Source organism: Falco biarmicus, chromosome Z, assembly GCF_023638135.1.
Source record: "Falco biarmicus isolate bFalBia1 chromosome Z, bFalBia1.pri, whole genome shotgun sequence".
Taxonomy (NCBI): Eukaryota; Metazoa; Chordata; class Aves; order Falconiformes; family Falconidae; genus Falco; species Falco biarmicus.
This window is the reverse complement of record NC_079311.1, coordinates 81,042,737-81,070,489: the sequence shown is the minus strand read 5'-3', so window position 1 is coordinate 81,070,489 and position 27,753 is coordinate 81,042,737. Positions and strand designations below refer to the sequence as shown.

General features: G+C 44.1%; 1 protein-coding gene across 1 annotated transcript; it reads right to left on the bottom strand.

Moving 5' to 3' along the window:
• Positions 1-71: 71 nt before the first annotated feature.
• On the bottom strand, positions 72-27,127 carry RAB27B (RAB27B, member RAS oncogene family). The gene is made up of 6 exons (XM_056325144.1): positions 26,945-27,127; positions 15,410-15,581; positions 12,411-12,496; positions 9,523-9,626; positions 8,003-8,126; positions 72-6,600 (listed from the first exon to the last, which is right to left on the bottom strand). Exons 2-6 carry the CDS (start codon positions 15,560-15,562, stop codon positions 6,411-6,413), a joined length of 657 nt encoding a protein of 218 aa, XP_056181119.1. The 5' UTR covers positions 15,563-15,581; positions 26,945-27,127; the 3' UTR covers positions 72-6,410.
• Between the last annotated feature and the right edge of the window lie 626 nt (positions 27,128-27,753).

The following is a 27,753-nucleotide window of genomic DNA, read 5'->3' as shown; positions in this document are numbered from 1 at the left end:
ATAGTTAAGGCAACTGGTTTTTATAAAATGACCAAGATGGCAAGGAAATGGCAGCTGCTCTTAAATGTCTTCTGCTGCATCACCCCCACCGCCAGTCTCAGCTGTGCGAGCGGTCAGCAAATGGACTGTTCTTAGCTTACACCTCCTCTTTTCTAAAAAAAGAATGTTTCAGGCACCCAAACCCCCTCTTCTTTTTTTTTTTTTCTTAATATTTAAGAGAAGCAAATACCTTTTCCACTTGCAAATGTCTTTAAAAAGCCACAGAAGGCAAAGGCTATAGAAAAGGCAAGTTACTTAATCCTGGTTTTAAGTGCCACTATTTCTCCTAAGGGCAGGTGGATGCCAGGCTCAGCCGGGGCTCCAAGCCGGCTCTGCCATGGTGCCCTGACTGGAAGAGGAGATGGGGAGGTGGGGAAACTGCATCATCTGGGGCTGAGAAATGAAGATGTGCTGCTCTGCAAGGGCAGCCCAGAGCTGCGCTTCGGTACCTGCCAAGGCGGTGCAGTGAGTCACTCCCCAGCCAAATACTTTTATTTGGAGATGAGTCATTAGAACACTTTTTCCTTAAAACCCCCACACATTACCAGCTAATCACTGATAAAAATAATTCATAAAATGAAAGCAGAAGCTTAAAAGATTGTGCAACCTAAAATATATGACATGCCATACGCTACCTCCTGTCCAGGAGGTGTCCAGCCATTTCTAACCCTCTCACAGCTCTTAACAGGTGTTGCTGCATGCCAGCAACAGACCCTGTAAGGACTCCTGGAGAGCATCTGCTTAAGTGTCTGAAAACTATGCAGTGAAGAATCATCATTAATACTTTCCTGTCCTTTTTCAGTTGATGGAAGAATTTTCTTCATGGCCTGACAGTATTTAAAATAAAAGGAAATAATAAAAATAAGCTCATTCATATCTGTATGTTCATGAAGTACTTCTGTGCATTTTTTTTTTTTCGTTTCACACCATTGTAGCCCTAGTTGTTTTGCCCTGACAATAGCTCCTTACTTCACGGAGACACTCCAGTTCAGCCAAGCACTTACACACAAGCTTAAGTAACTTCTCAAACTGGGCTCTCTGGTAAACACCAAAAATTTAAGGGCATTTCTCTTAGCTAAAGCAAGTTGCCTTTAGTACCACTTCTGCAATTCCCAGCCAGCCCTTGGTATTCCCCACACTCCGCCTGTCTCCGCAGGTAACTTGTTTTATTCCTAAGGGTGCAAAGCAGCACAGGACCCTGCCTTGACATGGGCTTGCATCTCCCCTTGCCAACTGGGTAGCAGGGCTGGCTGAGGCACCACAGTGGCATCACAGGAACATGTGCAGTGTAAATTCACTGCTCGAGTGATAGCTACAGCCAAAAAGGTACTTTCAATGTATGCACCAAAAAACCAAAGCAAAACGCAAACAAAACAACTATTTGACAACAGCACATTTCCCTTCTTTCCTTAAAAATGTCTTGGCACCACTACTCCAGGTCGAGAGGCTGGGGAAGGTGAGGGCAAGGTCAGCCAAGGATGCAGGAATGCCAGAGTAAGAGCAGCAACATCAGCTTAAAGACATTCCCTGCTGACTCGCTGCTTCCTCACTCCTCCAAGCATTACCCCCAAAGGTCTGAAGTCACTAAACGCGACAGTTCAAAATCAAAGTGGCAACACCAGACTTTGGCAATGCAAATGTTCAGCAGCGGACAGGGGACACGTTTCTTTCACCGAGACAGACTGAGCGAAAGGCTGCAAATAGAGGAGCTGCAACCAGGGGCTGCAGCGCTGCTCTAACACAGTGCATTAACATTTTTTGACGCCACAGTTTTACATTCATGCTTAAAACCGGGAGGACAAAAATACCTGTAGATCAGAAAGAAGAATGGACTACTGTGAGCTCTAAGGATGAGACGCAAGGTGTAACACCATTACGCTGTATGCATGACTTAACTGGAATACACCAAGAGGACGAAAGGAACAGATTCAACAAGAAGTTGGGTAACTTGAACTGTCTGGGTAAATATCGCTGCTGGAGACGAGGATGGCAGAATTACGAAGAGAGAGAAAGGAAACCAAAATTATTCTCAGCGTTAAGATCCCGCAAGTCGCACCTCTGACGGATGGGTATTACCATCACTGCACTGTTCAGCTCGGAAACTACCACACACACTGCGCAATGAAGTCTGCAGCAAGAGAACTTCACTGGCGAGATGCTGGAAAACAAAAATAAGGTATTTCTAAAAGGACACAAAAAGTGACCTTGAGAAACCAGTGCCTGGACTGAAATTCAAGACAAAAGCCCACAGAGTTAGAATAGAGTTAAGAGTACTGACATTTAATTTTTAGGATCACCCTGGATAAAGTATCACAGGACCTTCTCTTCCCCTCCAGCCCTGATGTGGGATATCTAGCAGGCTTGCAAACAAGCTGTATTTGTGCTCAAAAGGAAATGCTTCACTTCCGATTTGAATATGTATAATCAATTTTTTCTACAGCAGAAGGTGGATTCAATTTCTAGTGGGACGGGGTGAGGCTATATCCTACTAGAGCCACTAAGCAAAAGCACATTCATTTCCCAGGCCGGTGTCCTGGAAGAATTTATAAAACTGAACATGTCAAATGCTTTGAGTGACAGGAGTGTGAAAAGGATGAAAACAGCAGGATATGTGGCTCCAGCAAGGGCTACATTCAGGAGCTCCCAGGGCAGTGAGAAGAGCTGGAACTAGTAAAGTGCTGTGCCAAGATGCTGCGCCTTGCTGGTGTCACAGCAGCCTGTACGTGGCACGGCACTACCCACCGTACAGATGACTCACTTGTGCCGTTCCACCTCACCGGCTCTTTTCCAGCAGGTTGCAGGTGGTTAGTAGGGGCTCATTGTGCACCCAAGCTCACCGTGCTGCAGCTGGAAAACCTACCTCAGGGAAGCAACAGTAGAAGTAAAGGAAAGCCCTTCCATCAAAGTGGGTACTGGATAGAACTGGGAGAGGTATTCCAGCACGTGGGATAGAGAAGTTTCTTTCCATACAGGTGTGGCTCTGTAAGACTGTGCTCAGCCCCCCTGCAGCGTTCTTTCTTCACTGCGTTACCAGTATTTCCTGGATATTACATAAAGCTCATGAACCTTAACGCTGCCATTGCTTTCAGTTCCTACCACAGCAGCAAGGAGTAGCCCTGAATCATCTGTGCAGAGCCGAGACGCTGCAGGGAGACAGATGGATGGACGCACAGGAAGGTGAATCCACTGGTGGACATGTCAAGTCTAAAAGTAATAGCTATGAAGAGAAAAACGGAGCAAGAGGCAAACGATGACAGAGAGGGGACAGAAGGCAATTTTTAGGAACAGTTCACGATCTAGTTTTTTTGCAAAGAGAGTTGACCTGATAAACAACAAAGATGTCAGTAGCTGTTTAGAATCACTTATTATGTTCCTTTTTTCTTAATTTAGTAACTAATTGCTACTATACCGCCTATCAGGAAAGGAAACACATTTGAACTTCTCTTCCTTTCCTCCAAACAAAGTTTTGGTGGCAAAATCCTTTTGGGATAATAGTTTCATATGCATTCACAGATTGGCTTTTTTTAAAAAAAAAGAAAAAAACAACCAGAGAGAATAATAATCAGTTTCACGTATTAGCAAGTACATAAATACATACCAAGCAATGGAAGTTTCACTACAGTCATGTCCGTTTCGTTGCTCAACAGGCCACTCAAGCAACACTGGGCTGCAAGGGCTGGCCATGCACTTGCTCTATCCGTGCTGGAGAGTTTCAGAGCCTGTATCCTTATGGAAAGCAGCTCCATGGCTACCAACCGCCATCTCTGTCCACTCTTCACAGTCACTCAGGGTCAAGGTTAGGAGATACCCAGAACAGTGAGGTCTAGATCAAGGTATCACTGCAGTGATTTTTCTTTCTTTTTTTTTTTTTAATTATTATTATTCTAAGAGCGCTAGTTTCAGCAGGTGGAGAGATAAATAGAAGCAACTGAGCTTCATCAAGGTGCTTTGAAACTGTGCCAGGTTTGGGATTTTACACACCTGGTATGAATCATCTGTCTGCTCCTGAAGTCACTTGCAGCTTCGTAACAGCTTTTAGACAAGCTATACTTCAGCTGCTCTGGGAAACACTCTTCGGCTGACTGTCCGTAATTTACCATTCTTAGCAACTTACCCTACTTCTGTTCAACGGACAAAAAAGTGATGCCACAGAATGAGGGATTTCTTCGTAAGTGAGCCAGGGAGCTCCTCAGATCATTGTTTTCAGGAATTCAAGATGTATTACTTTCCCCCCCCCCCCCCCCCCATTATGTTTACGTTTTATGCTACATATTGAAAAGCAATACAACTTCAAAGAAAACCCTGAACTTCATCAGATACATCTATGTGTAAGGAACCTGCCTGAGGATCAGCCTGCTTACTAGCAGTCTACTTACATTTTCTGCCTGGGAAATCACCTGTTGACTACCACAACAGCTTTGCCACTTTCTGAGGTGTAAGGGCTGTTTATAGCCTAGAAAAGGACCTGTACCATACTTGGTTGTATAGTATATACTATAGATATATATAGCCTTTAGGTATAGTCTATCATTCATAATCCTTGCAGCCTGCAAATTAGATTTCTGGCATGGTAATCACAGCTATTTGGTTCCTCACCCAATGGGTCTGCTGCTATGGATGGACCATCTGCCCTGTTAACATGCCAAATCATCCCGTAAACATCGTTTTAGCAGCTGGGCAGAAAAACCTGTTATTTTTTCAGCAGTGAATATGGTAAATTCTCCATTTCTGGGAAGCGCTGAAACGTTTTATGAGCTTGCTATTCACAAAGTTTGCAATTTCGAATCAATCAAAGCTGAAAACATTTAAATACATGAAAGTCTGCAATCCTGCCAACCCAACCAATTAAGCTCGACTTGTAAAAAGAACTGCTCTCCCCCACCCCAATGTGCACCCTCCCAAGTGATTTTAAAGCAGCTTCAAGCACAATAAACACAAAGAGACCCTTAACGACCACCTGTATAAAAACAGAACAGTAATTACAAAAAAGGACAGGGTAGACTAATAAATATGCTGTCAGTTGGTTTAGAAAATGATCTATGCTTATAAATATAGTATTTATTTTTGCCTGGATTTGTCTTTGCTTGTGATAAGCAACTTGCTATTTCGCTAGAACTCACTTTCACCCATAGAAGAAACCTTTTGCATCACACCCTCCTGCTGCAGCACACTGCCAGAGCAACTTCTACCCTCCGTGCCAAGAACAGGCTTCTGACACACACTTTACCTAGCCAGTCACATATTCTGGACTCCCATCATTCTCAAAGCCCCCACATCACTTTTTTTCCACCTTGCCCTCTCTTCTAGAGAATTTAAGAGTATGAGAAAGCTGTCCTCTGCTGAAAACCTAAGCGTATGGAGGACCGGATAAAAGCACAGCGATAACTGAGGAGGTTCTCTCAGCACAGCAGGGTTTACAGTTCCCTTCTAGGCAGCACAGTCAGCCTCCGGCTCTTTCCTACACCCTACCTGCAACATGCAGTTACCCAGAGAAAAAGAAGAAAAAAAGGATAGTTTCCTTAAGTTGAGGAGGGGAGAATATTTTTTGCTAATGGTAAGAAGTTGTTTCATAAAATATAGTTTATCTGTTCGCAGACATTATACTTTCTTCTTTATAAACTGTCCCTGCAGCATCAGAATCCCACACTATACTTTTTCCCATAACACTCCAATCCCTGCTTGGATTACTGGCAACACAAGCAATGCTGCACAATTCCCTGATATTTTTCTTTTTTTTCGAATTAAATACCCTACTTCCTCCCCCCCAAACACAAATCACACACACACCCCCCACCCCACCAACCACCATCTCAGTGATTCAGTCAGGATGGATTTCACAGCATTTCTTACTCTGTGCAAGTGATAGTTTTTCTCAATAGGTCACACAAAATCTTTTATATCTCTGCCTTAGAAAACATATAGTCCCTGATGCAGATTAAAAATTATAAAGAAACAGGATTCTGTGGAAAAATGGCACAGACCTAGAAAACCACCCACCTCCAATTTAATTTCAATATCCAGTGTATGCAGACAATAGGTTCTTTCCCTCCTTTTTTAAAAAAATAAAGCTACTTTCCTCTATTCAGTATCCTGATTGCATGAAAAATAAAGATGAGGGCTGGGGGAAAAGAGGTGGGGGAGTTTTCCATGAAGACGGCACTGTATCAGGAAGAATCATTTCAGTACAAGAGCCTCACTGAAACATAGCTTTTAGTTTTAAACCAGGTCTTTGGAGAAAAATGCACAATCCCAATAAAACAATGGAACTTTGCTTCTGTGCATGGCTCAACAGAGCTGGTTTGAATTTGGTGGTAGGTCAGCCATATTCTGATGAAACATTTTCATCGGTTCTCACAGTTTAGAGGTGCCGTTTAGCAGGCACACTTTTTCTCCTCCAGTTTTGCCGAATCTAGCTTTCCCGAGCTTCCTCCGTTGGCTGTGTCAGAGACCTGTGTCTTGTCCACGCACTGCTCCATACGCTTCATTATCAAGTCCAGGAGCGTATCCACAGCCTTCTCCACGTTCTGTCCGGTAGCAGCACTTGTTTCAAAGTACGGTATGCTACAGTAAAAAGGAACAGGTTAGCTGGAGAGATTTTTAAGACAACCAAGACGCGACTCTGTAACGCTCTCAGTGCAGCTATCAGCGGTGGCTTTAGTGGCAGTGAAATGGGACAAACTGTCTGGGTCGTTGTGACTCTATCTCCTGGCTGGGCAGAACCCACGCTCCTGTTCCTAGCACACTGTGGCATTACAACACCAGCACAAAACCACCACATTAATTTACAAAATGTATCCTGGCATTTTGACTTCAAATCACGGTGACATCAGCACAAGCCTTGGCTGAAAAAGTCTTTCAGGTAACCAGAAAGTTTATTTTAAAGAGAAACCTAGGTGTGCATTACAGAAAGTTGCAGGGATCAAAGAACACACCAGAAAAACCTTCTTTTTTTTCCTTTTTTTTTTTTAAGATGGGTAGTTCCAGCTATTGCTATTTAGCAGTCCCTGTAAGTACTATCTCCTTTCCTTCCTTCCAACATACAAGCACAAGTCAACTTAGCTGATTCCATTCTGAAATCCCCTTTGAATCCAGAATATTGCCTTCCAAGTCATCCTTTTCAGAAGAGAAGATTATAAATCGCTTCAGCACTTCGATCATATGAAATCTGGCATAAGATAACTTCTCCTCAGTATCACTGTTCTCCTTACCTGGCTGCAGACTTCTTTTAATATTTTTAAGTCTGATTTGCTTATTACTCAGTCTCTCAGGCCACCTTCTGCTGCTGGCCCAATTCTCTCTGAACATCCCTCACTGTCTAGTAAGGCCAACTAAAGAAAAAAATACACACTCTTTTTGCCCACAGCACTATTTACTAACTACGTTACACAGCCAATTTATCCAGTTACAGGACACTCTGAAGGTTTTATTAGTGCAAAGAAATGTAGAAGGCTCACTAGAACAAGACAAAGGCCTTTAATACCTTTATTATTCATGGAGGAAAACCAAATAAATTCAGTGCCACTGTACACTTAGAACCTGACAAAATACACAGGTGTCTCCACTTCCAAACTAACTAGAAAAACAAGTTATAAATACTGTTAGTTATTCGGTTTCATAACACTGAGTGTTCATCCGCTTTTGGTATACTCTGTCCTGAACTCTCCGGACAAGCCAACATCCCAGGAACGTAGCTTTCTAGTGAGACTGTTTCATTTCACCCTTATTTCTTATGTTGTAATATTTTGGCCAAATTTCTAGAACAGCGTGTTTCATTCCATCTCTTTCCTATTTGAACAGGTCGATCCGAAAGGGTGACAAGCTGGATATCACTGTAGGTGTATGTGATACTGCAATGCCTAAAGATCTTACACACGTTTCTAAGTATACTTGCAAGTATCTCTAACCCGTCATCAGCTACACTTACAATAGTTACAGAATTTAGCTTCTGTCATCTTTTGCTTACCCATATTTGTCTGCTAGATCTTTTGCTTGCCTTTCATTTACCTCCCTTTGGTCTGATAAATCAGCTTTATTACCAATTAAGACTATATCTGGATTCTCACAATATGCATTGGCTTGCAGCTGACCTAGAAGCAAAAATAAACAAGAGTTAAGAGAATGCTGGAAGCACCTCAGAGACCAAGACTGTTGACAAAATAATTCAAAATACTTTTCTTGCTCCCCACCTCAAAATATCCTAGACTAATCAGCCAACCACTTCATGCCAAACACATTTCCTTATCGTACGTTTACTTACTAAGGGGAGTTTTTCAAAATAGGAAGTACAAATGGTACTAAAAAATTAATTCCAGGATTTATTTTACCAACATACAACAAGACTTAACTGCAATGAGTGCGAAAAACACTGCTTTAGAAGAGGAGAACCTCCACCAGCCATAACTTTCATTCTACAAGACTCATAAGGACACCGTGGAAGGACAAACAAGCACCCACATCATCTGCAAATGCAGCCCTTCAGAAGTTTAGGACAAAATCCTCAAGCATGTTCTTCTCCTGGATATACACAATGATTTAAATGCAGTTTTGTCCATTTGAAGATCCAGGCACAAGCACTGCCCACACCCTCACCCCCCATAAGTGAATGTACAAAGCCATTTACTTACACTTGCCTCAATCCTGAGGATACTGACTTGAAAAGATGCAGTATACACAGAAGAAATTATAGAGCCTCAGCTTGGTAAGCAGTAGGAGATTGTGATGACAGGGGTTGTTTAGTGGGAGGAAGGAATCTCTGAGGAAGATGGAGCTGTTTTCACAAAGCTATCTGGATTCACACATTACCCCCACTTCAGCTTGTTTGCTGGAAAACTGCCAGCTGGAAATGTACTGGCCTCTGTCCTTCCAGCACTCTAAATACCCTCAATTAAAAACAACTAAGAATTTAACCTTTGTTTCGCTATTAGTGTAGCTGTTGTCTGAAAAAAACCCAACAACAGCAAAGACTATGTGCTTTCAAACCACATCCTCAAAGCACGATGTTAATTTTAATTTAAACCTCAAAGCAGACAGGAAGGAATCACATTCTGCTTTACAAACAGAAAACACAGTATAAAGATTGACAGCAATATCCAGATTACAGTTTCCAAGCTCCTGTGTATCATCTAAAATATGGGGTATAAAATATGAAGTGTTGAATGCCATTAACTTTCAAGAGGCAACAGATTTATTCAAATTTACCAAATCCAAACAAGATTATCATCAAGAATATGCCCAAACCCATCTATTGTGCAAAAAAAGAAAAAGGGAAAAAGAAAAAGGAAGAGCGTGCATCTTTCCAATTTGATGAAGCTTTCACCCCAAATTACAGGCTGTGAATACCCACTTATGGCTGCACTAGACAAAACTACTTTCTCTGAGCATTTTCCAGCTCACAAACAATGACACACAGAAAGCCTGGAAGCCTAAAATACACAAGAATGCTCCAAGTCAACCGATAAATGCAAGCTGTATGGTTCTACTTACTCATCCAGTTTCTGACATTTAAGAAGCTCTGTTGACTGGTCAGATCAAACATTAGTAAAAAGCCCATAGCATCTCTGAAAAACGCTGTGGTGAGACTTCGAAACCTGAAGGTGGAAGAAAAAAAACCAACACAGCTCTATCAATACAAAGTGATCTCCAAAGCAAGCACTTTTCTGGCAGCCCTGACCTGAGTAAAGAAAAAAGGAGATAAAGTCAAGCTTTTCTCAACTGCTTGTTCAAAAACTGTATTTAAAAAATCATCTTGAAATCTGAAGAGTCTGCAAGATTTAGTGGACATACATTCCCTTGGAAGGAAAGCAAAAACAAAATAATGCTTGACTTTCATTGTAGCTACGAAGCATCACACCAGTTAACATTTATTAATCAGTGTGTTAGTAATTTACAGAGGAAGCTTACATGTGAGAATATAAACACTGTCAGTGACTAATCTATCAGTTCTAATTCTGCCTGATTTAACCGAGAGTAGAGACACACAGAGAGAAGGGTTGGTTAAAATTAAAAAAAAAAAAAGGAAAAAAAAAAAGGAAAAAAAAGACATTTAAGCACTTAGTGTATCACAAATCACACTGATAGAAATGGATTCACCTGCCAATGTTGCACGCACTTAGTCGATGGATGTGTACTACTCAGTCTAGTCAGTATTAAACAAAGGAAGAGTAGGTGGCTGTTTACATGCCTTTGATTGTTTGATGTGACTATCTGCTGGGAAGCTCAGCTAAAAGGAAAAGGTAACCTTTCCTTGCAGAGATCTAGACACGAACGCACTCTGTAAGCAGACTGTGCAAGTGTTCCTTCACCAGGGACATTGTTTACAGGCTTCCAGCAAAGCTATGGAGCTGGATGGAACTACAAACCATGAAATGCAACTCTGTCTGTTACCAAAAGGTCACAAGCCTGTTCAAATCAGAAATGTGAAGAAAGCCCAAGTAATATTAAAGTGTTCAGACAGCACTGGAAAACAGTGCAATGGCACTCTGGTGCTTTCTGTATCGCAGGGATCCATCACATCACAAAACAGTACTACATAATCTTGCACCAAACAGAAACAGTAACTGGTATTTTCTGCCACAAATCCATGAAAATAAAAAAAACCCAAAACACTCTCCATGGAAACATGTCAGATACCCAACACTGCTTCTAGGGTTTCTTTTCCAAAAAAAAAAAAAAAAAAAAGCTTCAAAACATTTAATCTTTTGCAGAGGGGTATGCACAAATGGTGTTTGAGAGTAAGGGAAAGAGATGCAGACACAAAATTTCTGCTTGCTTCTGCTTTTCATCCAGCAGCAGCAACCTCTCCTGCATAGTATTTGCACTGCTTACTCTGGAAACCTGAAATCTGCCTCATCGCTACTTTCTTTCCTCCCCACTAAACGCTTCAGCCCTCTGCTCTTTGGTCACTATTACACAGCAAATAGGCATTGAGTCGCATTTTCTTCCCTTGTTGACAGATGAAATCAGCAGTCATACCAAAGTCAATCACTTTATGATAGCCCAAACCAGTGTACGCAACTAGCCAGGGGAAGCTTAAGCAAGCAGTACACACACTTCTTCCTTTAAAAAAAAATAGAATTAAATTTAACAGTGACAAGTCAAGAATATCGTTGGAAAGAACAAACATCACGCAGAAGACTGAGAAAATCTGGTTAGATAAAAGAATCCTACTGCAAAGGAGATTCTGATCAGTCCTGAACTTAATACCTGTCAGCTATGGTATGCTGCTGCAAAGAAGACAAACACATGTAAAACCATAAAAGATAAGAAGCAATTCTTCCAATCTGCTCAGCACTGCTAAGACTTGAACTACAACTCTCCATCCTGCTCGCGTGCTGGTGGTAAGAGAGGTTGAAACCAGCCTGGTGGAGGATAGAACAGAAAGTTTGCTCATCATAGAAAAGTCTTAAGAAGCCCAGGGCACATAATCTGGAGAGGACTTAAGGAAGGCATCAGGCTGCTCAGGACTATGTCCACCTGAGTTGCGACCACCTGTGAGAAAACAGACTGCACAGCCTCTGGGAGTGACTTGCTCCAGGGTTTAACCACTCCCGAGGCCAACACTTGTGTCCTACCTAGCTGGAATTTCCTTGCTGTGACTTGTGACCACTGACTTGCACCCTTTAGCTGCAAGCCTGAGGAGTCTGGCTCTGTCTTCTCCCCACTGGGTAGATAAAGATGGCAATTAGCCTCCACTTAGTCTTCAGGGTGAACGACCTTAGCCTCCTCAGCCCTCACTGGATCATCCTCCTGACCTGTTCTAATGGGACTCCATGGGACTCCAGTTTACCAGTATAAAGTATACCACACTGGGGGAGTTCCGCAAATAGGAACCATACTCCAGATGTGGCCTCAGAAGTGCTGCGTGAAGGGGAATAACCACTTCCCTCAGCCTGATGGCCACATGTGGGCTAATGCAGCCCCTATCAGCACCTTTCTCAAATACACCCTACCATCCAACCTAACAGAAAAGATCTGAAATAGGAGAACAGGACACTTAGGTAGTATCTTCCACAGGAGGTAAGAATCGTTGAATGGTTTGGATTGAAAGGGACCTGAAAGATCATCTAGATTTAAAGCCAAAAGCCAGTACAAAACAAGAAGGGGTAACCACTGACCCAGTAACCCGTGTGTGCTAGGAACGAGGCAGCATGCTGCTGAGGCAGGAAGCAGACCACCTCCAGTTCCCCCAGTCCTATTTTCTGAGATTCCCTGATCACCGCATCAAAGCAGTGTCAGAAAAACATTATTTCTGGAAATATTTTCGTTGTCCAGATACACAAGGATTTTTGAGATTTTTCACCTGAATGGATGAATGGTTTATCCAGAAACATAACTAATGCAGAACTGCTTTTCAATGAGCTGAACTCCGTTACCTTTCCTGACCAGCTGTGTCCCAAAGCTGGAGATGTACTTTGAAGGCTTTTCCTGGAGATCCATTTGGTCCTCTGCTGTTGTATACCTAACGAGAGAGTCAAATCAGTACAGCCATACAGTTCACACCGAAATCCAGCACCTGGGTCACAGACTGTGACCATTGCTTTTGTGCAAAGCAGTAAGGAGTAAAAGTTCAGTCCTTCAGTAAAAGCTCTTACCTCTAAAAGCCACTTCAGAGGGCTGCTTATAATAATATTTAAAAACCCAGGAGCCACATAAAACATCTATGAAAGCTGCTCTTTAAAGGTAATTTGGCCATTTTTAGTAGTTCAAATTAGATACCAGATCTTTAAAACTTGGCATAGCACTGTGCTGAGCAAGCTGTCTCTGTTCTGTTTCATTGCTGTTCTTAGAAAATTTACAGCTGGCTGACAGGATTAACCACTATTATAAAAAGCTATTCTTTATTCATTAACTTCTGTTGGACATTAATGACTTCCTTACTAACTGCAACTGCAAACTCACGGTGCTTAAAGAAATCACTGTGACCTTTCACTAGGGCTCAATTCTTTATTAAACAGCAACAGTGTGTAAATTAGCTGTTGCAGTAAAAGACAGGAATAAAATGAGTATGCTGGTTTTGTTATCTGAGGTAGTTTAGCAGACTCAGCGATTTTAAAGGCAGGCAGATACTGCTCTTGCATTTAGATCAAGTGCACAGGGACCCTGTGGACATGTCTGTACCCAGAGGCTGCACTGACGTTACCTGAGGAAGCGGAACCCCTCCTCACCTGCCCTCCCTGTGCTGTAAAATATAGCATGCAGTTCTCCTGCACAACAAAACTAATATTAATTGGGGGTTGGACTAGATGCCTTCTGAAGGTCCATTCCAGCCTAGACTATTCTGCGATCCCGTGGAGTTAATTAAACCGCTGTCATTTCAACAGGTAGCTTCTGAGTACAACGTGTCTGCCTTTCCTTTCTGGCAGGTACCTTGTCTGAAAATCAGAAAAAGACCAATGGATCAACCGCACCATATCTGTGAATCAAACTAGTTTGCTGGAGCATGTTCCTGTAATGTTTAGCATGACAAACAAGGAAACTCACAAGGTCCTTTTTTTAATATGACTTTTACACAACAGAAGAAACATATTTCACCTTTGCGATCTCTTTCGTAGAAGACAATTTATTAGATAAACCTTCAAGATATTTCAAAGCTGATAATTTAATGTAAGATGTAGTTTCTCCCACACTTACAAACTGTCTTACCCCAAAACATACAGTAAGGAAAAATGATGGAAGAAATCTGTCTGTGACTTTTAGCAGAACAGTTCAGCCCTCTGGAAGCAATGCAGCACCCATGTTCAAAACACATTAACGAGCATCTGACCAGCCAGGGAAAGGCTGTTCTTGTAATTTGCATGTGCAGACATTTCCTTGCAGTAAAACTGTGTTTTTAATATTTTTCTCTTACTACATCACTGCAATCCCACAGAGCAGAGATGGAGCCAGGTTCCACTGCAACCTGAGCCTGGCCTGGCCCCCACTTAACTGACCTCAATTTGCATAGCATTGATTATGAGTAATTTAAACCATAATCCAGATCCATGGTTCTTTTATTCAGGGGACCCCTGAACCCCCCATCTCCCAGGCAGGGCCTGCACATCCTGGTCACTGTGGCAAAACTGAACTCACAGCAGCAGCCACCACCACCAGCCATGATGAAAATGTTGCCAGGAAAGATGAAAGTGAATGGGGGAGTGATGCCCATCTTTTCACAGTATTCCAGTGAAATAGCAGGAGCTTAAATGCATGTGAAATGACAATACATGAACAATGTGCTTCATATTGCCAAGGCATGTGTTTTCACTCAGCTGCTTCAAAACTGGGCAATGTTTTCATACTAATTAATAATAAATATTGTAAATGATTTTTAGTTCTTACATTAACCTGTTGCAGGGCTGAGAAGCACTTAGGGGTTTTTTTTTGGAAAATGAACAAAGTTTTGTCAGCACTCAGGTTCTTGGGTACAAAGAAAAGCTCCTCCCTTTCCTTGCTGAAAAGTTCTCCACAAGCAGCAGTTCTTCTGCCAGCGTATTCATCTCTGCACTGTCAACACTTCCAAGGATGTTTCGTGCAAAACTCTTAGAAGTATTTCATTTAAATTAAAAAGAAGCAAATTTAAAGAGGTTTCCATCTTTGAACTGGGCAAGTATTTACACTTCTTTTTATTAAAGAAAATTACTAAAATAATTGTCTAGGGTCTTATATCTTGTATTTATTATGGTTTTACTGATCAAGGAAACTGAATTTGTTCCCTGTATTTAGCTGGTGTCAGGATCTATGACCAGATCCACTAGTCACATTAAATTAAAACAAAGCAACTGTGCTCATAGCCACAAAAAGCATCTGACCAACACTGCAGAAGACTCTCATCTTCTCTCTAATATCAAGAAACAAGAGCATGGCAGAAGGGGCTTGCACACACTGCATTAAGCAGGTGTTAGGATCCATGGATCCTAACCTATGAGGACTCCTGATCACAGGCTGGGAACGCTCAGCCTCCAGCCTTGCTGCTGGCAGAGACTCGGAGAAGCAGCGTGGTCCCACTGGCAGAACCTGGAAGCAGGCTGAAACTTCTATGCTTCTGTACGTTTCCATCTTTTCTATTTAAATAATGAGTTTGGGGGCTAGAGTTAGTTCTAGTCACAAACAAACAAAAAAGGAACAAAAAACCCAAAAAGGAACTATCCTTTTATACCAACATGCAATAAACCATTTTACAATCCAACATGAGGATAAGAATAACAGCATTTTTCCCCTTTATCCAGTTCCTGATTATGACTTGTTTAAGCCAAAAACTAGACAAGGAAAACCATTATCAACACATGCTATACCCCACAGTAAGAGAGGCAGCACATAGCTACATAAAATTTGTTCTCAGCAGAAATGAATAAAGAAAAAAAGAAGGTGCCACCATTTGTATGAGACAACTTACCACTCGTTTTTCCCGAAAATCTATCCCTACTGTCGTGATGAATTTTGGATTAAATTTGTTATCAGTGTATCTGTACAGGAACGTTGTTTTTCCAACCCCAGAGTCTCCGAGGGCCAGGAGTTTGATCAGATAATCATAGTCTCCATCAGTCATAGTGCTAATTTTTAGGAACCTATGGAAAGAGAAAAGAAAAAAAAATATTTAATGATAACAACCCCCCGCCCTTCTGCTTGGTTTTGCCTCATTTCTATTTTTGTTCCTTGAAACGGTGCTGCCTGTGGTCAGAGTTGAAAGTTGTGTTAGTGTATTTTGAAAAAGGCTAATGCAATGCGGCAGTGAAACTCTCCATTTCAGTTCAGGTGCCAGGAGACAATACAACTTACACTTTCAATTTCCTAAATAAATAAAATTGAAACTCAGAATGATACAGTTTCAGACAAAAAGACTATTTTTGTTCTGAGGACAACAGTAAGAGCTATATTGAACAGAGCTATGAAACCTAGGGCTAAATCCTTCTAAGTATTTTATTATGAGTTTGAAGTAGTGCAGAAACAGGAGTGAAAAGGAAACTCAGACATGGCAAGGACTGCTCTCAGGGCTCAAGCTCTAACCAGTATTACGTGACATTATCTGGGCTACATATTTCTATCCTGAAAGAAATATTTTCGCCCCCTAAGAGAACTAATTAAAAAAAAGCAGAGTAAGCAATTATCCCAAGGCCACAGTTAATAAAAGGAAAGAGCTCCAATGCAGCTTCCTCTCCAGTACAACCAGATGAACCCACAGCTGCCTTGTTCTGTGAAGCACACAACTAAACCCACCCCCTCATCAAACGCTGCAGATTAATTGGGGTGAAGAAGAAAGAAAAGCAGATGGCAAGCTCACTGCCTGGGTTCCGCTCTGTGCCTTGGTTAAGCTGCTGCTTACACACCTCGACAGCACTTCCAGGCTCTTTTCTGTATCTAGCAGTGACCAAGAGCAGCGCAGCCTCCCTCATTAAGCACTTGGAAAACAAATATACGCGTCAGAAAGTAATGAAAATTTGCAGAAAGAAGGAAATATTTATCCTACTTATCTGGGGCTGCGTCACAGCCCAGGCAGGAGCTCCTGGAACAAAGCGCGTGGCGCAGAAATTATTTCCATGGTGGTTTCATGACCCCACATGGCAGTTCCCAGCTTCTGCCAATCTGCTGAGTCAAGTGACACAACGTATTTGGGAGGGAAAGCCAGATACCAAGGAGGAACAGCTTTCCAGAGTTATCTTCTACTTTAGTCTTTTTTCGCTTGGCCAACGCAACCGAGCACCCGTGTTCAGGGGTCACTTGGGCTCCCACCAACAGAAATACTCATCTTCCATCAGAAGGATACATCATCTGCTAGCCCAGCCTCCTTCAAGAACCACATCATGGACACCTGGCTCGAGCAGAGCACCTTCATCAAATTACCTGCCAGCCTGGCCAAGCCTTCACCCAGAGGAGCACAGCCTTTCTCCAACTGCTTCCCCCCAGCAGGTTTTTTATTATTTCAAGCTCAAGGGGAGTGTTGTATTACCCTAAACCTAAAGCTCCCATCAATGTAGTTAATTTGTTCATATTTGCTACGAAGCTGTACAGAAGGAAAGGGGACCTATATAAGAAATAGACCTCCAAAGTGTTTATTCACATGTATGAAACGCCCTGATGATGAGAAAACTGGAATCATATGAAACACCACCTAGTTTACATCCTCACCTACCTTGTTCTCAACATAATTTAAGCCTTCGCTTTTTTCCAAACATCTTGCTAATCCTTAGTGTGGATGAACAGCCGTCCCATTCAGATCTCTATGCCGAGACTCATTACTGTGGTATGACAGCAGGAGGCCCTGGGCCATACCCCATTTATAAAACCACTGCTTGTTTCAGTACAAGACCTTAATTTCCATCAGAATAAAACCTACCTTTCTCAGCATTTAAATTAGCAAATACTGACCTGCTTTGACTAAAATAGTGAACTAAGCCCGTTCTGATTATCCTGCGTTTCAACAGCTTGAAGGATAAAAAAGCTGGCTGTGTACTGAGCAGTTTCATTGTATAAGACTTATACCTTTGACAGATATAGAGCCACCCAGAGAGGCGGGCCAAGCTTTTGAGAAATTCATTTTCTGATGATAAAGTTTTTAACGAATCTAGAGAAAAAGGTCCCTGATCTGACAGCGCTGCTCTGCTTTGCACTGCCTTTGGTCTGTGCCGGGCAGCGGAAGGGCAGAGCACCAACGTGGCAGCTTCACAGAAATTCATTCAAGGCTTTTAATCCATTCCAGGATATCCCAAGTTTACCACAAGGCTCCACTGAGCAAAAGTAATTTCTCCCCAGAAGTCTGAGGAATAATCAAAATCAAAGTATTTCTGATCAATGCAGTAACTGTTCTTTAGGCATTTCCTTCAATAAATCTGAAAAAGAAAATCATCTTGGGAGATGACTCCCCCCGAGATGTTTGACAGGTAATACAATGTATTAATTTGGGATTAAACGCTATCCCAAAAATCCATGTTCTCAGCATCTCCTCGCTGTGCAAATGTGCAAAGCAGAATAATTAGAATTTACCAGTCCTGTAAATGCTGAGCAAAATATACATCAGACCAGGATGATTAAAAACCTATTTTTGTAAAGCTGTCACGAGAAGGCAGCTGGCACTCCTATCCCCCAGCACTGGCTGCTTTTCCAGAAATTCCTGCCCGTTTGCACCACAGGCTGCAGACGTGTTGCAGCCTCTCCCAGCCTGGCGCTAGCCGAGGCAGTCGCCCTGCCACCCGGGGAGGCAGCCTGGGAACCAGCCTCTTCCGCAAGGTGACTCCGACTTCGCTCTCATCCTCCGTACCGTGTAGAAAAATCAAAAAGTCATAAGTTGGACAAAGGGATTTTATTCCTTCAGAGTTTAAGCTGAAGCCACCAAACAGTTTTCCTTTCCCTGACCAACGATGGAGACAGGAGGAGCACAAAAACCTAGGTGCAGGGACAGCTTGATGGACCAGACCGATCCACCCCCAGCACACTGCCATCACTGGTTTACCACATCCAAATCGCTGTAGTACAGCAAACAAAGTTCTTGTTCCACAGGAAATCCGAGCATTAAGATTTTAATTTCATTTAGAACAAAGAAGTTAAAATTACTAATCATTATTCTTAGATAAACAACTAAGTGTGCTTTTAAACATGTCTACAATCAACTGAATTTGAAAATTCTGAATGTTTCATCTTGTTTCATGACAAATGTTAACTTGAACGGTACATACAGCTGGAGTATAAAAACAATGCACCATACCTGAAACAAAGCAAAATTCTTCAGTGGAGGTTTGGTGTTCTTACAGAAAAGAGACTATTTCAAGATAATTTCTTCTAGCAAAAATCTGAAAAACCACTTCAGAATTTTCTATTAAGAGATTATTAACCAGACATTTTTTATTAAAATTGCAATATACTTTATTCAACTCTAATTCTAAATGGCTCGATATATTGAGCTGCTGAAAAGAAATACCCCTGGGCTGTAAGGCAAAAGCTAAACCAAGGCAACTCAAGTGTCGATTTCCATGATGACATTGAAAAAACACCCCTGTTCCCGGAACCTTAACTTCCAAGTCCTCACCATCCTGAGAGCATCTAAATGGACTTGAAGTTGTAATACCAGCAGCTCCCCACCACAGACCGCCAGCAGTCAGAGCAGGCAGAGCAGCCACAACAGCAAGGTCCCCTCGGCCAGTCATCCTGCAGGGCTGAGAAACCTGCAAGCGCCCACACAGACCAAACCCAATGCAATCTCACCCTCCAGTTCTGAAGTTCGTGCCACCTCTCTAATACCACCTCACTGATTAAGCTTTACAAAAATGCAAAGAGCCCTCCTGACTGTCCCTCACAACCCTCTCTGCCAACGTGGCCAACAGCCACAAGACGATAAATGTGACGTTCTGACGCTGTTCTTCCAGTCTGTGCATCTAGACTAAGCCTGATTTAAAAAAACACTCAACTGCTTTCTTGGCAGACAAGATTACCATCTAGATCAGAATCAGCATCTTGTTTCTTGATTGATTATTTTGTTCCATCCCTATTTAATGTTCTCTAAGTACAGCGCGAGAGAGATCATTTAAAATCTGGCACTTGTCAGCAGATACCCCAGAGAATATTTTCTTGATAGAGAAATACGGCTTCACATAAACCAATCCAACCTTAAGACATTCAGCTAACCACCTAAAGGGAGAGGAAAATCTCCTCGGGCTCCGTGCCTTTGCTCTGTGGCTCTGTACCCATGGCACAGAGCAAACACGCTGTGGCACAGCCCACTGCACCAGCTCGGCATGCCCACAGCACCTCCAAAAAGGGGCCAGGAGGGTGCCAGTCCTTTTGCACATCCATCCATCACCCCTCCGCCTGACAGAGTGGCCTCAGCATGGCTCAGCAGCTCGCTCTGATGAAACGCTGAACTCCTGGAGATGGGTGCTCCAGGAGACCCACCCCAGCACACAGAGAGGGCTACGGAGTTCTGAAATGCATTATTTCTCCCTCTGTCTCTCCTCCTAAAGGAATCACACAGGCTGTAGCAGGAAGACATCCCAAGATCGACCTGGATGTGGCTGCTCTTTGAAGCTTTTCAGACATGTCCTTTGACTAGAAAGACAAAGCTCTGCAGCACGAACAGAAAGCCTCCCCGGTCTTCTGCAGGAACAGCAGAAAAATCCCTTTTCTTTCATCCTCAAGATTGTGACTGGCATTAACTCTGCCACAGCCACAACTAGTACAGTGAGGAACTAAACTAGTTCCCTGTCACCCTCAAAACCCCACAACCTGTTACTCTCTTGCTGTGGGATGCATCTCGCCAATGCAGCACCCAAGAGAGAATCCCACACTGACAGATTAACATCAAACTTGTTAACACAGTCATGTTAGACACTTCTTCCCTAGCAAAGAGAACATACAGGACCATCTGCAATGCAAAGTGGAACAGAGAGAGGATTAAACTGAAGAGTGTATTATCAGAAAGTAGCCTCACAGGTCCTTCCCATGGGGAAGAAATACAGCACGTGGGAAAGGTAAGATAAAATTCCATCAGTCATCCCACCACCAGGCTGTAATTTGCCTGCAATCATCTGTTGAAAAAGCAGTCTCACAGCTGCCAAGTAAATGGCCCACAATGATCCAAACATTCTTTTCCCTCGAAAACCAAACAACTCACTGGAGCTACATTGAGATCAAATTAAAGCTGGCTTCTCTGCTCAAAATCAGGCATACACATGAATTTCCGTATAGGAGCTGTGAGCAACAATATGTAACAAACGTGGCATTGGTGTGAAAGAAAAGATCTTTCCTCATTTTCTTCCTTACAGTGAAAATCCCCAGAGGACCAGACAGATGCTTTCTGGCACGGACATCTCATGGCATTTGAGTACAGACAGCTTCAGGCTTCAGTATGTAAAAGACTCTTGGCAAGTCACAGACACTTACTACTCTCTTTTAGTAAGCCAGGATATCCTTTTTAATAAAGAAAGAAATACATACAGAACAGATTGCATTTTAGAAGTTCTTCAAATACATGGACTTTCAGTTTCACCCATTTGAACACAGGCTGAACGTAACTCCACAGGTAGGAAGGTGAGTTCATTAGGACGCTCCTCACTGCCACATGTGCCCTGCGAAGGAGCCATCAAACTTCCACTTTAAATTCTCCTTCAACTCATGAGAAGCCTGCAGTGAGCGTTCACACCAGAAAAAACAGTAACAACTCCAAACGCCGCTTTCTAAATAGATGGTTAAACACCAGGCATTCCCTAAGAACTCACTCACATTGCTGTACATCCTAGTCAGGATAAACCAAGCAGCACACTCTCAGTGACCCACATCCATCCGTGTTTTCTATCCCCATATCCACACCTTTTGGCATCCTCTTCTCATGCAGTGTGCTCTGCTACCTAAAGCAAGTTGTACTTGGAGGGAAGAGCAGCGCTGGAGCCCTTCCGTTCCAGCTGATGCAGTGTCGCTGCCTAAACTCTCTCACTACATACACACACAGCACATATATATTTATGTTTGTGTAGGCAAGGCAGAAGAGTGAGTAATTCATTGTCAGTACTAATCAATATGAAAAATACAAGCAATACGAAAAGGAAAGGGGAGGGGAAAAGGGTGGGGGGAAAAGGGTGGGGGGAAAAGGGTGGGGGGAAAAGGGTGGGGGGAAAAGGGTGGGGGGAAAAGGAAAGGCAAGGGCCGCACCCAACCGTTACCAGAAGCTGTTATCATGACACTTCACCGGTGTTTTTTTCCTCTGGGTCAAACACCTAGTACAAGGCAAGTTACAACACAAGTGACCATGCACGTTTTCGTCTATTTCACCATTTCAAAAACCTGCTTGGTAAGCTTAGAACTTAGTTGTGGGTTGACCATGCCACAGCAGGTCTGTATTTAGCATGTCATCCAGTCTATTTACTTGATTGACTATGCAAATATAACCATGCTATTGACCAGAAAATAATGATAATTTACAAAATACCTGCAAAATATACAGGCCCAAAATGGATTTTGCAAAAGGCAGCAGAATCCTGCCACTGTAAAATAACCCAGATGGCAAATACTCCTACCTTTCATTCACACTTTGAAAAGGAAAACAAGCACTGTCATTAATAGCATTTCAAGGAATGTATTTAAGAAGGAAGAAAGCCAGCATGAGGAAGTTCCAGTGGCTCATTGAAAAAAAATCTCATCAAATACATATAAACCATGTAACTCCCTTCGAGGGAGTCCAAAAGTTGTAGGAAGATTGGCTGTACGTAGGGAACTACCCCTGGTTAAACAGAAGAGAAGGGAGGTATCGGGATTCCTGCCACAAGCGCAGGGTCGCTTCCCACCCCACCGACAGCCCAACACGCTGCGGATTCCAGGAGAGACGCCGAGTAGCTCCCTGCTGACTTGCTGTTCAAACCCTCCAAGTCTCTCCTGCTCTTTTGAAGGCAGGCAAAGCTTACCGTTCATTATGTTACTTATCTGTCTGTGTGTCAGGGGAAAAAAAAAAAAGATTCTATGAAAATTTATGAGCTAATGTAGTTATCTGAAAGACATGAAGTGGGCTAGACTTCCCTTGTAACTGCAGAAGCATGGTATCATTATCCATACTTCATCTCTCCCTGACCTTATCAAATTCATGTTTTGAATCCAAAACTCATCATAATTCCTTTGTAAAACTCTTTTGACAAAGCCCAGCCTTAGCCACCAAGCACACAACTACCACAGTGTTTTTTCTGCAGATCTCTATTTAAATGTAGGAACCCTGATATGCTGATGAAGACTCCAAACTAGATGATTCCATCTAAAAGACCTGAACATTTGCCAGCTACTCATGTTTTTTTATAACACTACCCTTCTTCTTGCATACACGAATCAATATGGGCAATGAACAGTTACCAACAGTAAAGAGCAAGGGGGTGGAGGGAGGAAAGTCAACTCCACAGCTTAGAAAGCCTGTCCTGGTAGTTGGGGCTGTCCTCCAACGGTTTGAAACAGCATCGTTCCACTAACCAGTTACACTGGTTTACAGTTAGTCAGCCCAAAGGCCAGCCAATACAGCTCAATTTTGTTACCAAAAATATCTTTGGAAGCAGCAGAGGAACACAGGGCTGATCACAATCAGCCAGGGGCCATCGTTAGGACTAACAGATCCCCCAATCAACCCAAATTTGTCTTTTGGAGCATCTTCATAAGGAAATATCTAATGGAAAGTCTGAATCATGATTAAGACTAGGAGAATTTCTATCTTACGCTGCCTACAGATGATGGGCTGTATGTCTAGTAAAGGGGAAATTATAAAAAAAAATATAAAAAAAAAGGGAAACACAGCCATACCCATACCAGTTTGGGAATGGACAAACTCCCTGACAAAGGCGGAGTACATCATTTTACATTTTACAGTGATTAAAAAGCAAAGCTCCTATTACAGTAGTTTAAGCTGGCTGCACCCTTGACAGGTCTGTATTTCTACACATCACTGCTTTTCCCAAATCTTTGGGCTAATTTTTCAGTTTCTTTAATACCAAACCTCCATCAGGGTGGCAAACTCATTTTGCTGTATCCCAGCCCTGTGCAGGGGCTCACCTAGAAAGCTTTTCCATAGCTGAAGTGCAGCTTTATACAGTTCTCTCAAACCTTAAAGGGCGAGAGACTGGCCCTGCTGTTTGCACACTCAGCTCACACCTGACCCCAGGGAGTGCTATATTGGTAAATACATTTGCTTGCACTTCATCCAAAGCCCCTCTGCAATTCTCAAAGCAGTTTCCCTTTTGCTGTCAAGAGAGGTAAAGAAATTTTTGGCAGAACTGAAAAGTAATGCTTTTTGCTCCATATTGCTTCGGAAAGCTCTGACACCTGAGTGTCCCTTTAAACAATCTCTGCAATAATCGTTAGCTAAGATAGCAGCTACACCTCCCTGCACACAGCAAGGCAGATTTCCACTCCCTACACCATTCTGTTTAAATAAAAATTTACAACAGTGATCAAAATGGTTTGGCTTATCAAATCATCTGATCCCATTTATCGTGGCTCTTTAAGGACTGCAAATTGTAAAGAAGGCTCCTCGAGATAGAAGTCATTAGTTCTAACAAGCTAATGGCTATTATACATTTAAATCACTTATTTTGAAACAGTAAATAATTTATTCTTTCTACAGCAGACAATCTTATGTGAACACTGAAGCAATCTGATTATTCCATGAAAGGCTTTAGAACTGAAGTCTATTGTACTGCTCAGGCACAAATTAGTTTTCCCAGAAGTTTTAACCCCTTAAAGCTGGAGAGAGAACAGTTATTTCTCTCTTCCAGCTGAGGCTGTACTGGAGAGGAGAAAGGTCTTTTCATGCCTCTCAACTCCCCGTGATGCTCCTCCTGGGATATCACTCGTGCCCGTGCCCATGCTGCTGCCAGCAAGCTTCTCAGGGTATGCTCCTCCTCCCTGCACCAGTGGCCTTCTGCTCACATGAGGACATGGCAGGCAGATACCAGAAACACCACCTCCGAAGTTCTCACAGTAGCTGGTTCTCCTCCTCTCTCGAGAGACAGCCATACCTGCCCCACCCCAGTAATGCCAACCCTGCCTGTCCCACGCCGGGAGGGGACACGGGGTTTTAGGGGCAGACAAGCAAGTGAAAGGTTTTGAGGGCAAGAATGAGGAGTGAGTTAGGAGCTGCCACAAGCAAGATTAGCAATGAGTTTTACCACTCTAACCTAGGGGAATTAGCCAGTTCCTCAAGATTCAAAATGAAAGGCAGACCTTAAAGCTCCTTTCCTGATAATAAATTTCAAGATTACATGTTACACTTTCTGTCAGTCATTTCAGAGAATTATCCATTGCCTGACAAACCTTCTGTGGTTTTGATCACCGAAATCACAGAAACTGCCTATTTCCATGCTGTCTGGCCATTTCATAACGCTGCATTAACTAGAACGCAGCACAGGGACTATCACAGCAGGGAGTACTCAGCTGCAGGCACCGGGTCACACTTTATCTCAGCTGCCGGACAAAGTATCTCTGCCCAAGCCAGCAACCACACCTGGGGGTGACAGGGGGAAAGGACTGATTGCCAGGCTCAAACTTGTTTCCTAATGCCACCCTAATCGAACCCAGACCTGCTGCATTATGCTACTGACCATGCTGCTTCCCCATGTCACATTTCAACACGCAAAATGCAAAACACAGACATGCTGCTGTACTCTGGGCTGGTTTGTTTCTCAATGAAAGAAAGAGCAAAACCAACGCTTTCATGGGAACCAGCACAGCTATATACTTAGAGTCGCCAATGCAGCAGTTCTGAAGCCAAATACCTGCCCCATGCTAACAGGAAAATCAGCTTGGAAAATTAAGGCTGCAGTGCACGAACAGTGAGAAAAGAACAGCTTCTCCCAGGAAAAAAAAAACAAAAACCAACAACCCCCCAAAAAAACAAAAACCAAAGCTATCCAGTTCTTGCAAATACAAATTCAGACTTTCAGCAGGCAGGGCCTGCAGACACACAGGTAAGCAGCATACAACTGTATTTTGTGACATGCTCTCAAGGGCAGTATATTTTTTTCGAGATGCTATTATGCCAGCTTTACACAGTGACAGCATGTATTTCAGTAACGACCAGGTTGTGATATGTCAGCCTTAGCAGTTTCTAGGCAGACTCTAACGGCGCATGTTGCTACTCCCCAGTTCACACATTCTAGCAGGCTGCAATATATTGCTGTTTCTTTGAAGGCAAAAATAAGCACCACACCATGAGAGCTGTCGCTTTTCTCTGCAGCTGTTCAAACTTCCCTAGCACCATGTTTTAACCGAGCTTTCCAACAACGCTGTGTGCAAAACTGCCAACAGTGCCTTCTTGCGCATTTACTTGTAACACCCCATCTTGAGAACTTCACACGCAGCCAAAACCCACCAGATTTGTTGAGAAGAGTTTTTCAGCATGGGAAAACTGTTTCTCCTTTGAGTCAAAGTCTGATTAAAGAACTGAAAGAGGAGTCACACTCTCTCTCGCTGGTGTGAATTAGCATAACTCCAAGACTGAGGCCTTTTCCCCCCAATATGCCTGCAAGTATGCAATTCATTTTACCTTTGGCATTTATTTTTTTTTTTTTTGCCTATGGCCCACAGGGCACAGAGCTACTTGAAAATAACTTTTTATAATAGATTTCAGAAGAGGCAAACTATTTCTCTGCTACTCTGTGTACCTGCCTTTCTCCTCCTGCCACAGCCACTCGCAAAGATGCTTCAGTTAAACTCTGCAGAAGTTGTGCTCCGCTACAGACTTAAGGACCAAATCCATTTCCATGATCCCTGGAAAGTCCATATAAATGCACGAAAGAAGCCTCTTCACTGTAATCTGATCTATTAGGTATAAAGAAGTATTAACCACACATCGACATGACAATACTGTCCATGGTATTTCTGAACCAGCTTTCCTTTTCTCCTCCTTTTTTTTTTTTTAAATGAAAAAGCAAGCTCTCCTCCTGTCTCAGCTGATCTCTTTATATACTTCATATCATACTCTTATCTCATTCCTCCACCCGAATCAAGGCGCGACAGCAGACGCTGCGCTGTGAACCCCTGCCTGCTTACGGAGGAGCTATTCCCGGGTAACTATCGTTGGGAATTATGGAATTAGCGCCGCGCTACGACCCCCGTTAGGCTCCCCATGCATCGCTCGTTGACACACGTCCCTCACCGGCCGCTGGCGCTGCCCCCCCAACCCACGGCCAGGGCTCCGCGTTCACCACTCTGCCGCCTCACAGCGGGGCACCGATCCAGCCTGGAGCCCCCCGGCTCGCTGTCACCAGGGGCACACAGTCGCGACAGCGGCCGCATGTCGGGACGGGACCCCCGCCCGCCGGCCCCGGGCTCCCCGTCACCACGCGATCCCCGAGCGCACCGAAACCCGCCCCCGGCCTCCATTTGCCCCCCCGCAGCCCCGAGCCCCAGGGCCGCGGCGGGCCTGGCCCTGCCGGGCCGCGGTCCCGGCGGCCGGCCCAGTTCCCCCGGCAGAGACCTGCTCCCGGGAGCGCCGCGCCGCCTGCTCTCTGCTCGCTGCCGGCGGCGGTGGGAGGACGGAGCGCGGCGCAGAGCACCTCCCTCTGCCGGAGCCCGGCGCCGGGGCTGGGCTCAGGCGGAGGCGTCGCTGCCGGGGCCGGCGCACGGATGTGGGCGCTCGCCCCGGGGCCGGCGGCGGGGCGGGGCCGGGCCGGGAGGCGGCGGGCGGCTGCTGCTGAGGGAAGCCCCCGCCGCCGGCCCGCCCCGCCGGGCGCTGAGGGGAGCCCTCCCGGGGGGAGGGCGGGACGGAGCGGGGCCGGCCAAGGCCCTGGCAGGGCGGGAGGAAGAAGGGGTCTCAGGACCCCCCTTCCCTGCCTGCCCCTCAGGCCAGCCAGCTTCCTGAGCAGCGCCTTGGCTCTGAGGGGGAGTCCCAGGCCCCAGCCCGTGCCCTGCCACCGGCTGCACGGGCCTTCAGGTGCCCCCAGCCTGCAGGTGTTAGCGCCCTTTTCCAGGGTGTGCCTGGCCCGAGCCGGGGCCCCGGGCACCCGTAACCGGTTACCTACCGCCCTGCCGAACCCTCAGGGGAGGCCTCATAAAGGGATTCTTTCCACAGCTTTGCTAGCTGGGGTTATTTCATCTTTTCCCTGCAATCCACCTCCTGGGTCTCAAAACTCACCGTGAGGCAGCTGGCCCGTGGGGCTGTTTCAAACCGGGCCGCTCCCCAGCATCCCAGCGCTGCGAGGCCCGAGCGATGCGGCTGCGGGGGCTCGTCCAGCCACCGCTAGCCCAATTGCTCTGTGCTGCTGCAAAAAAATACCCCGCAGGATT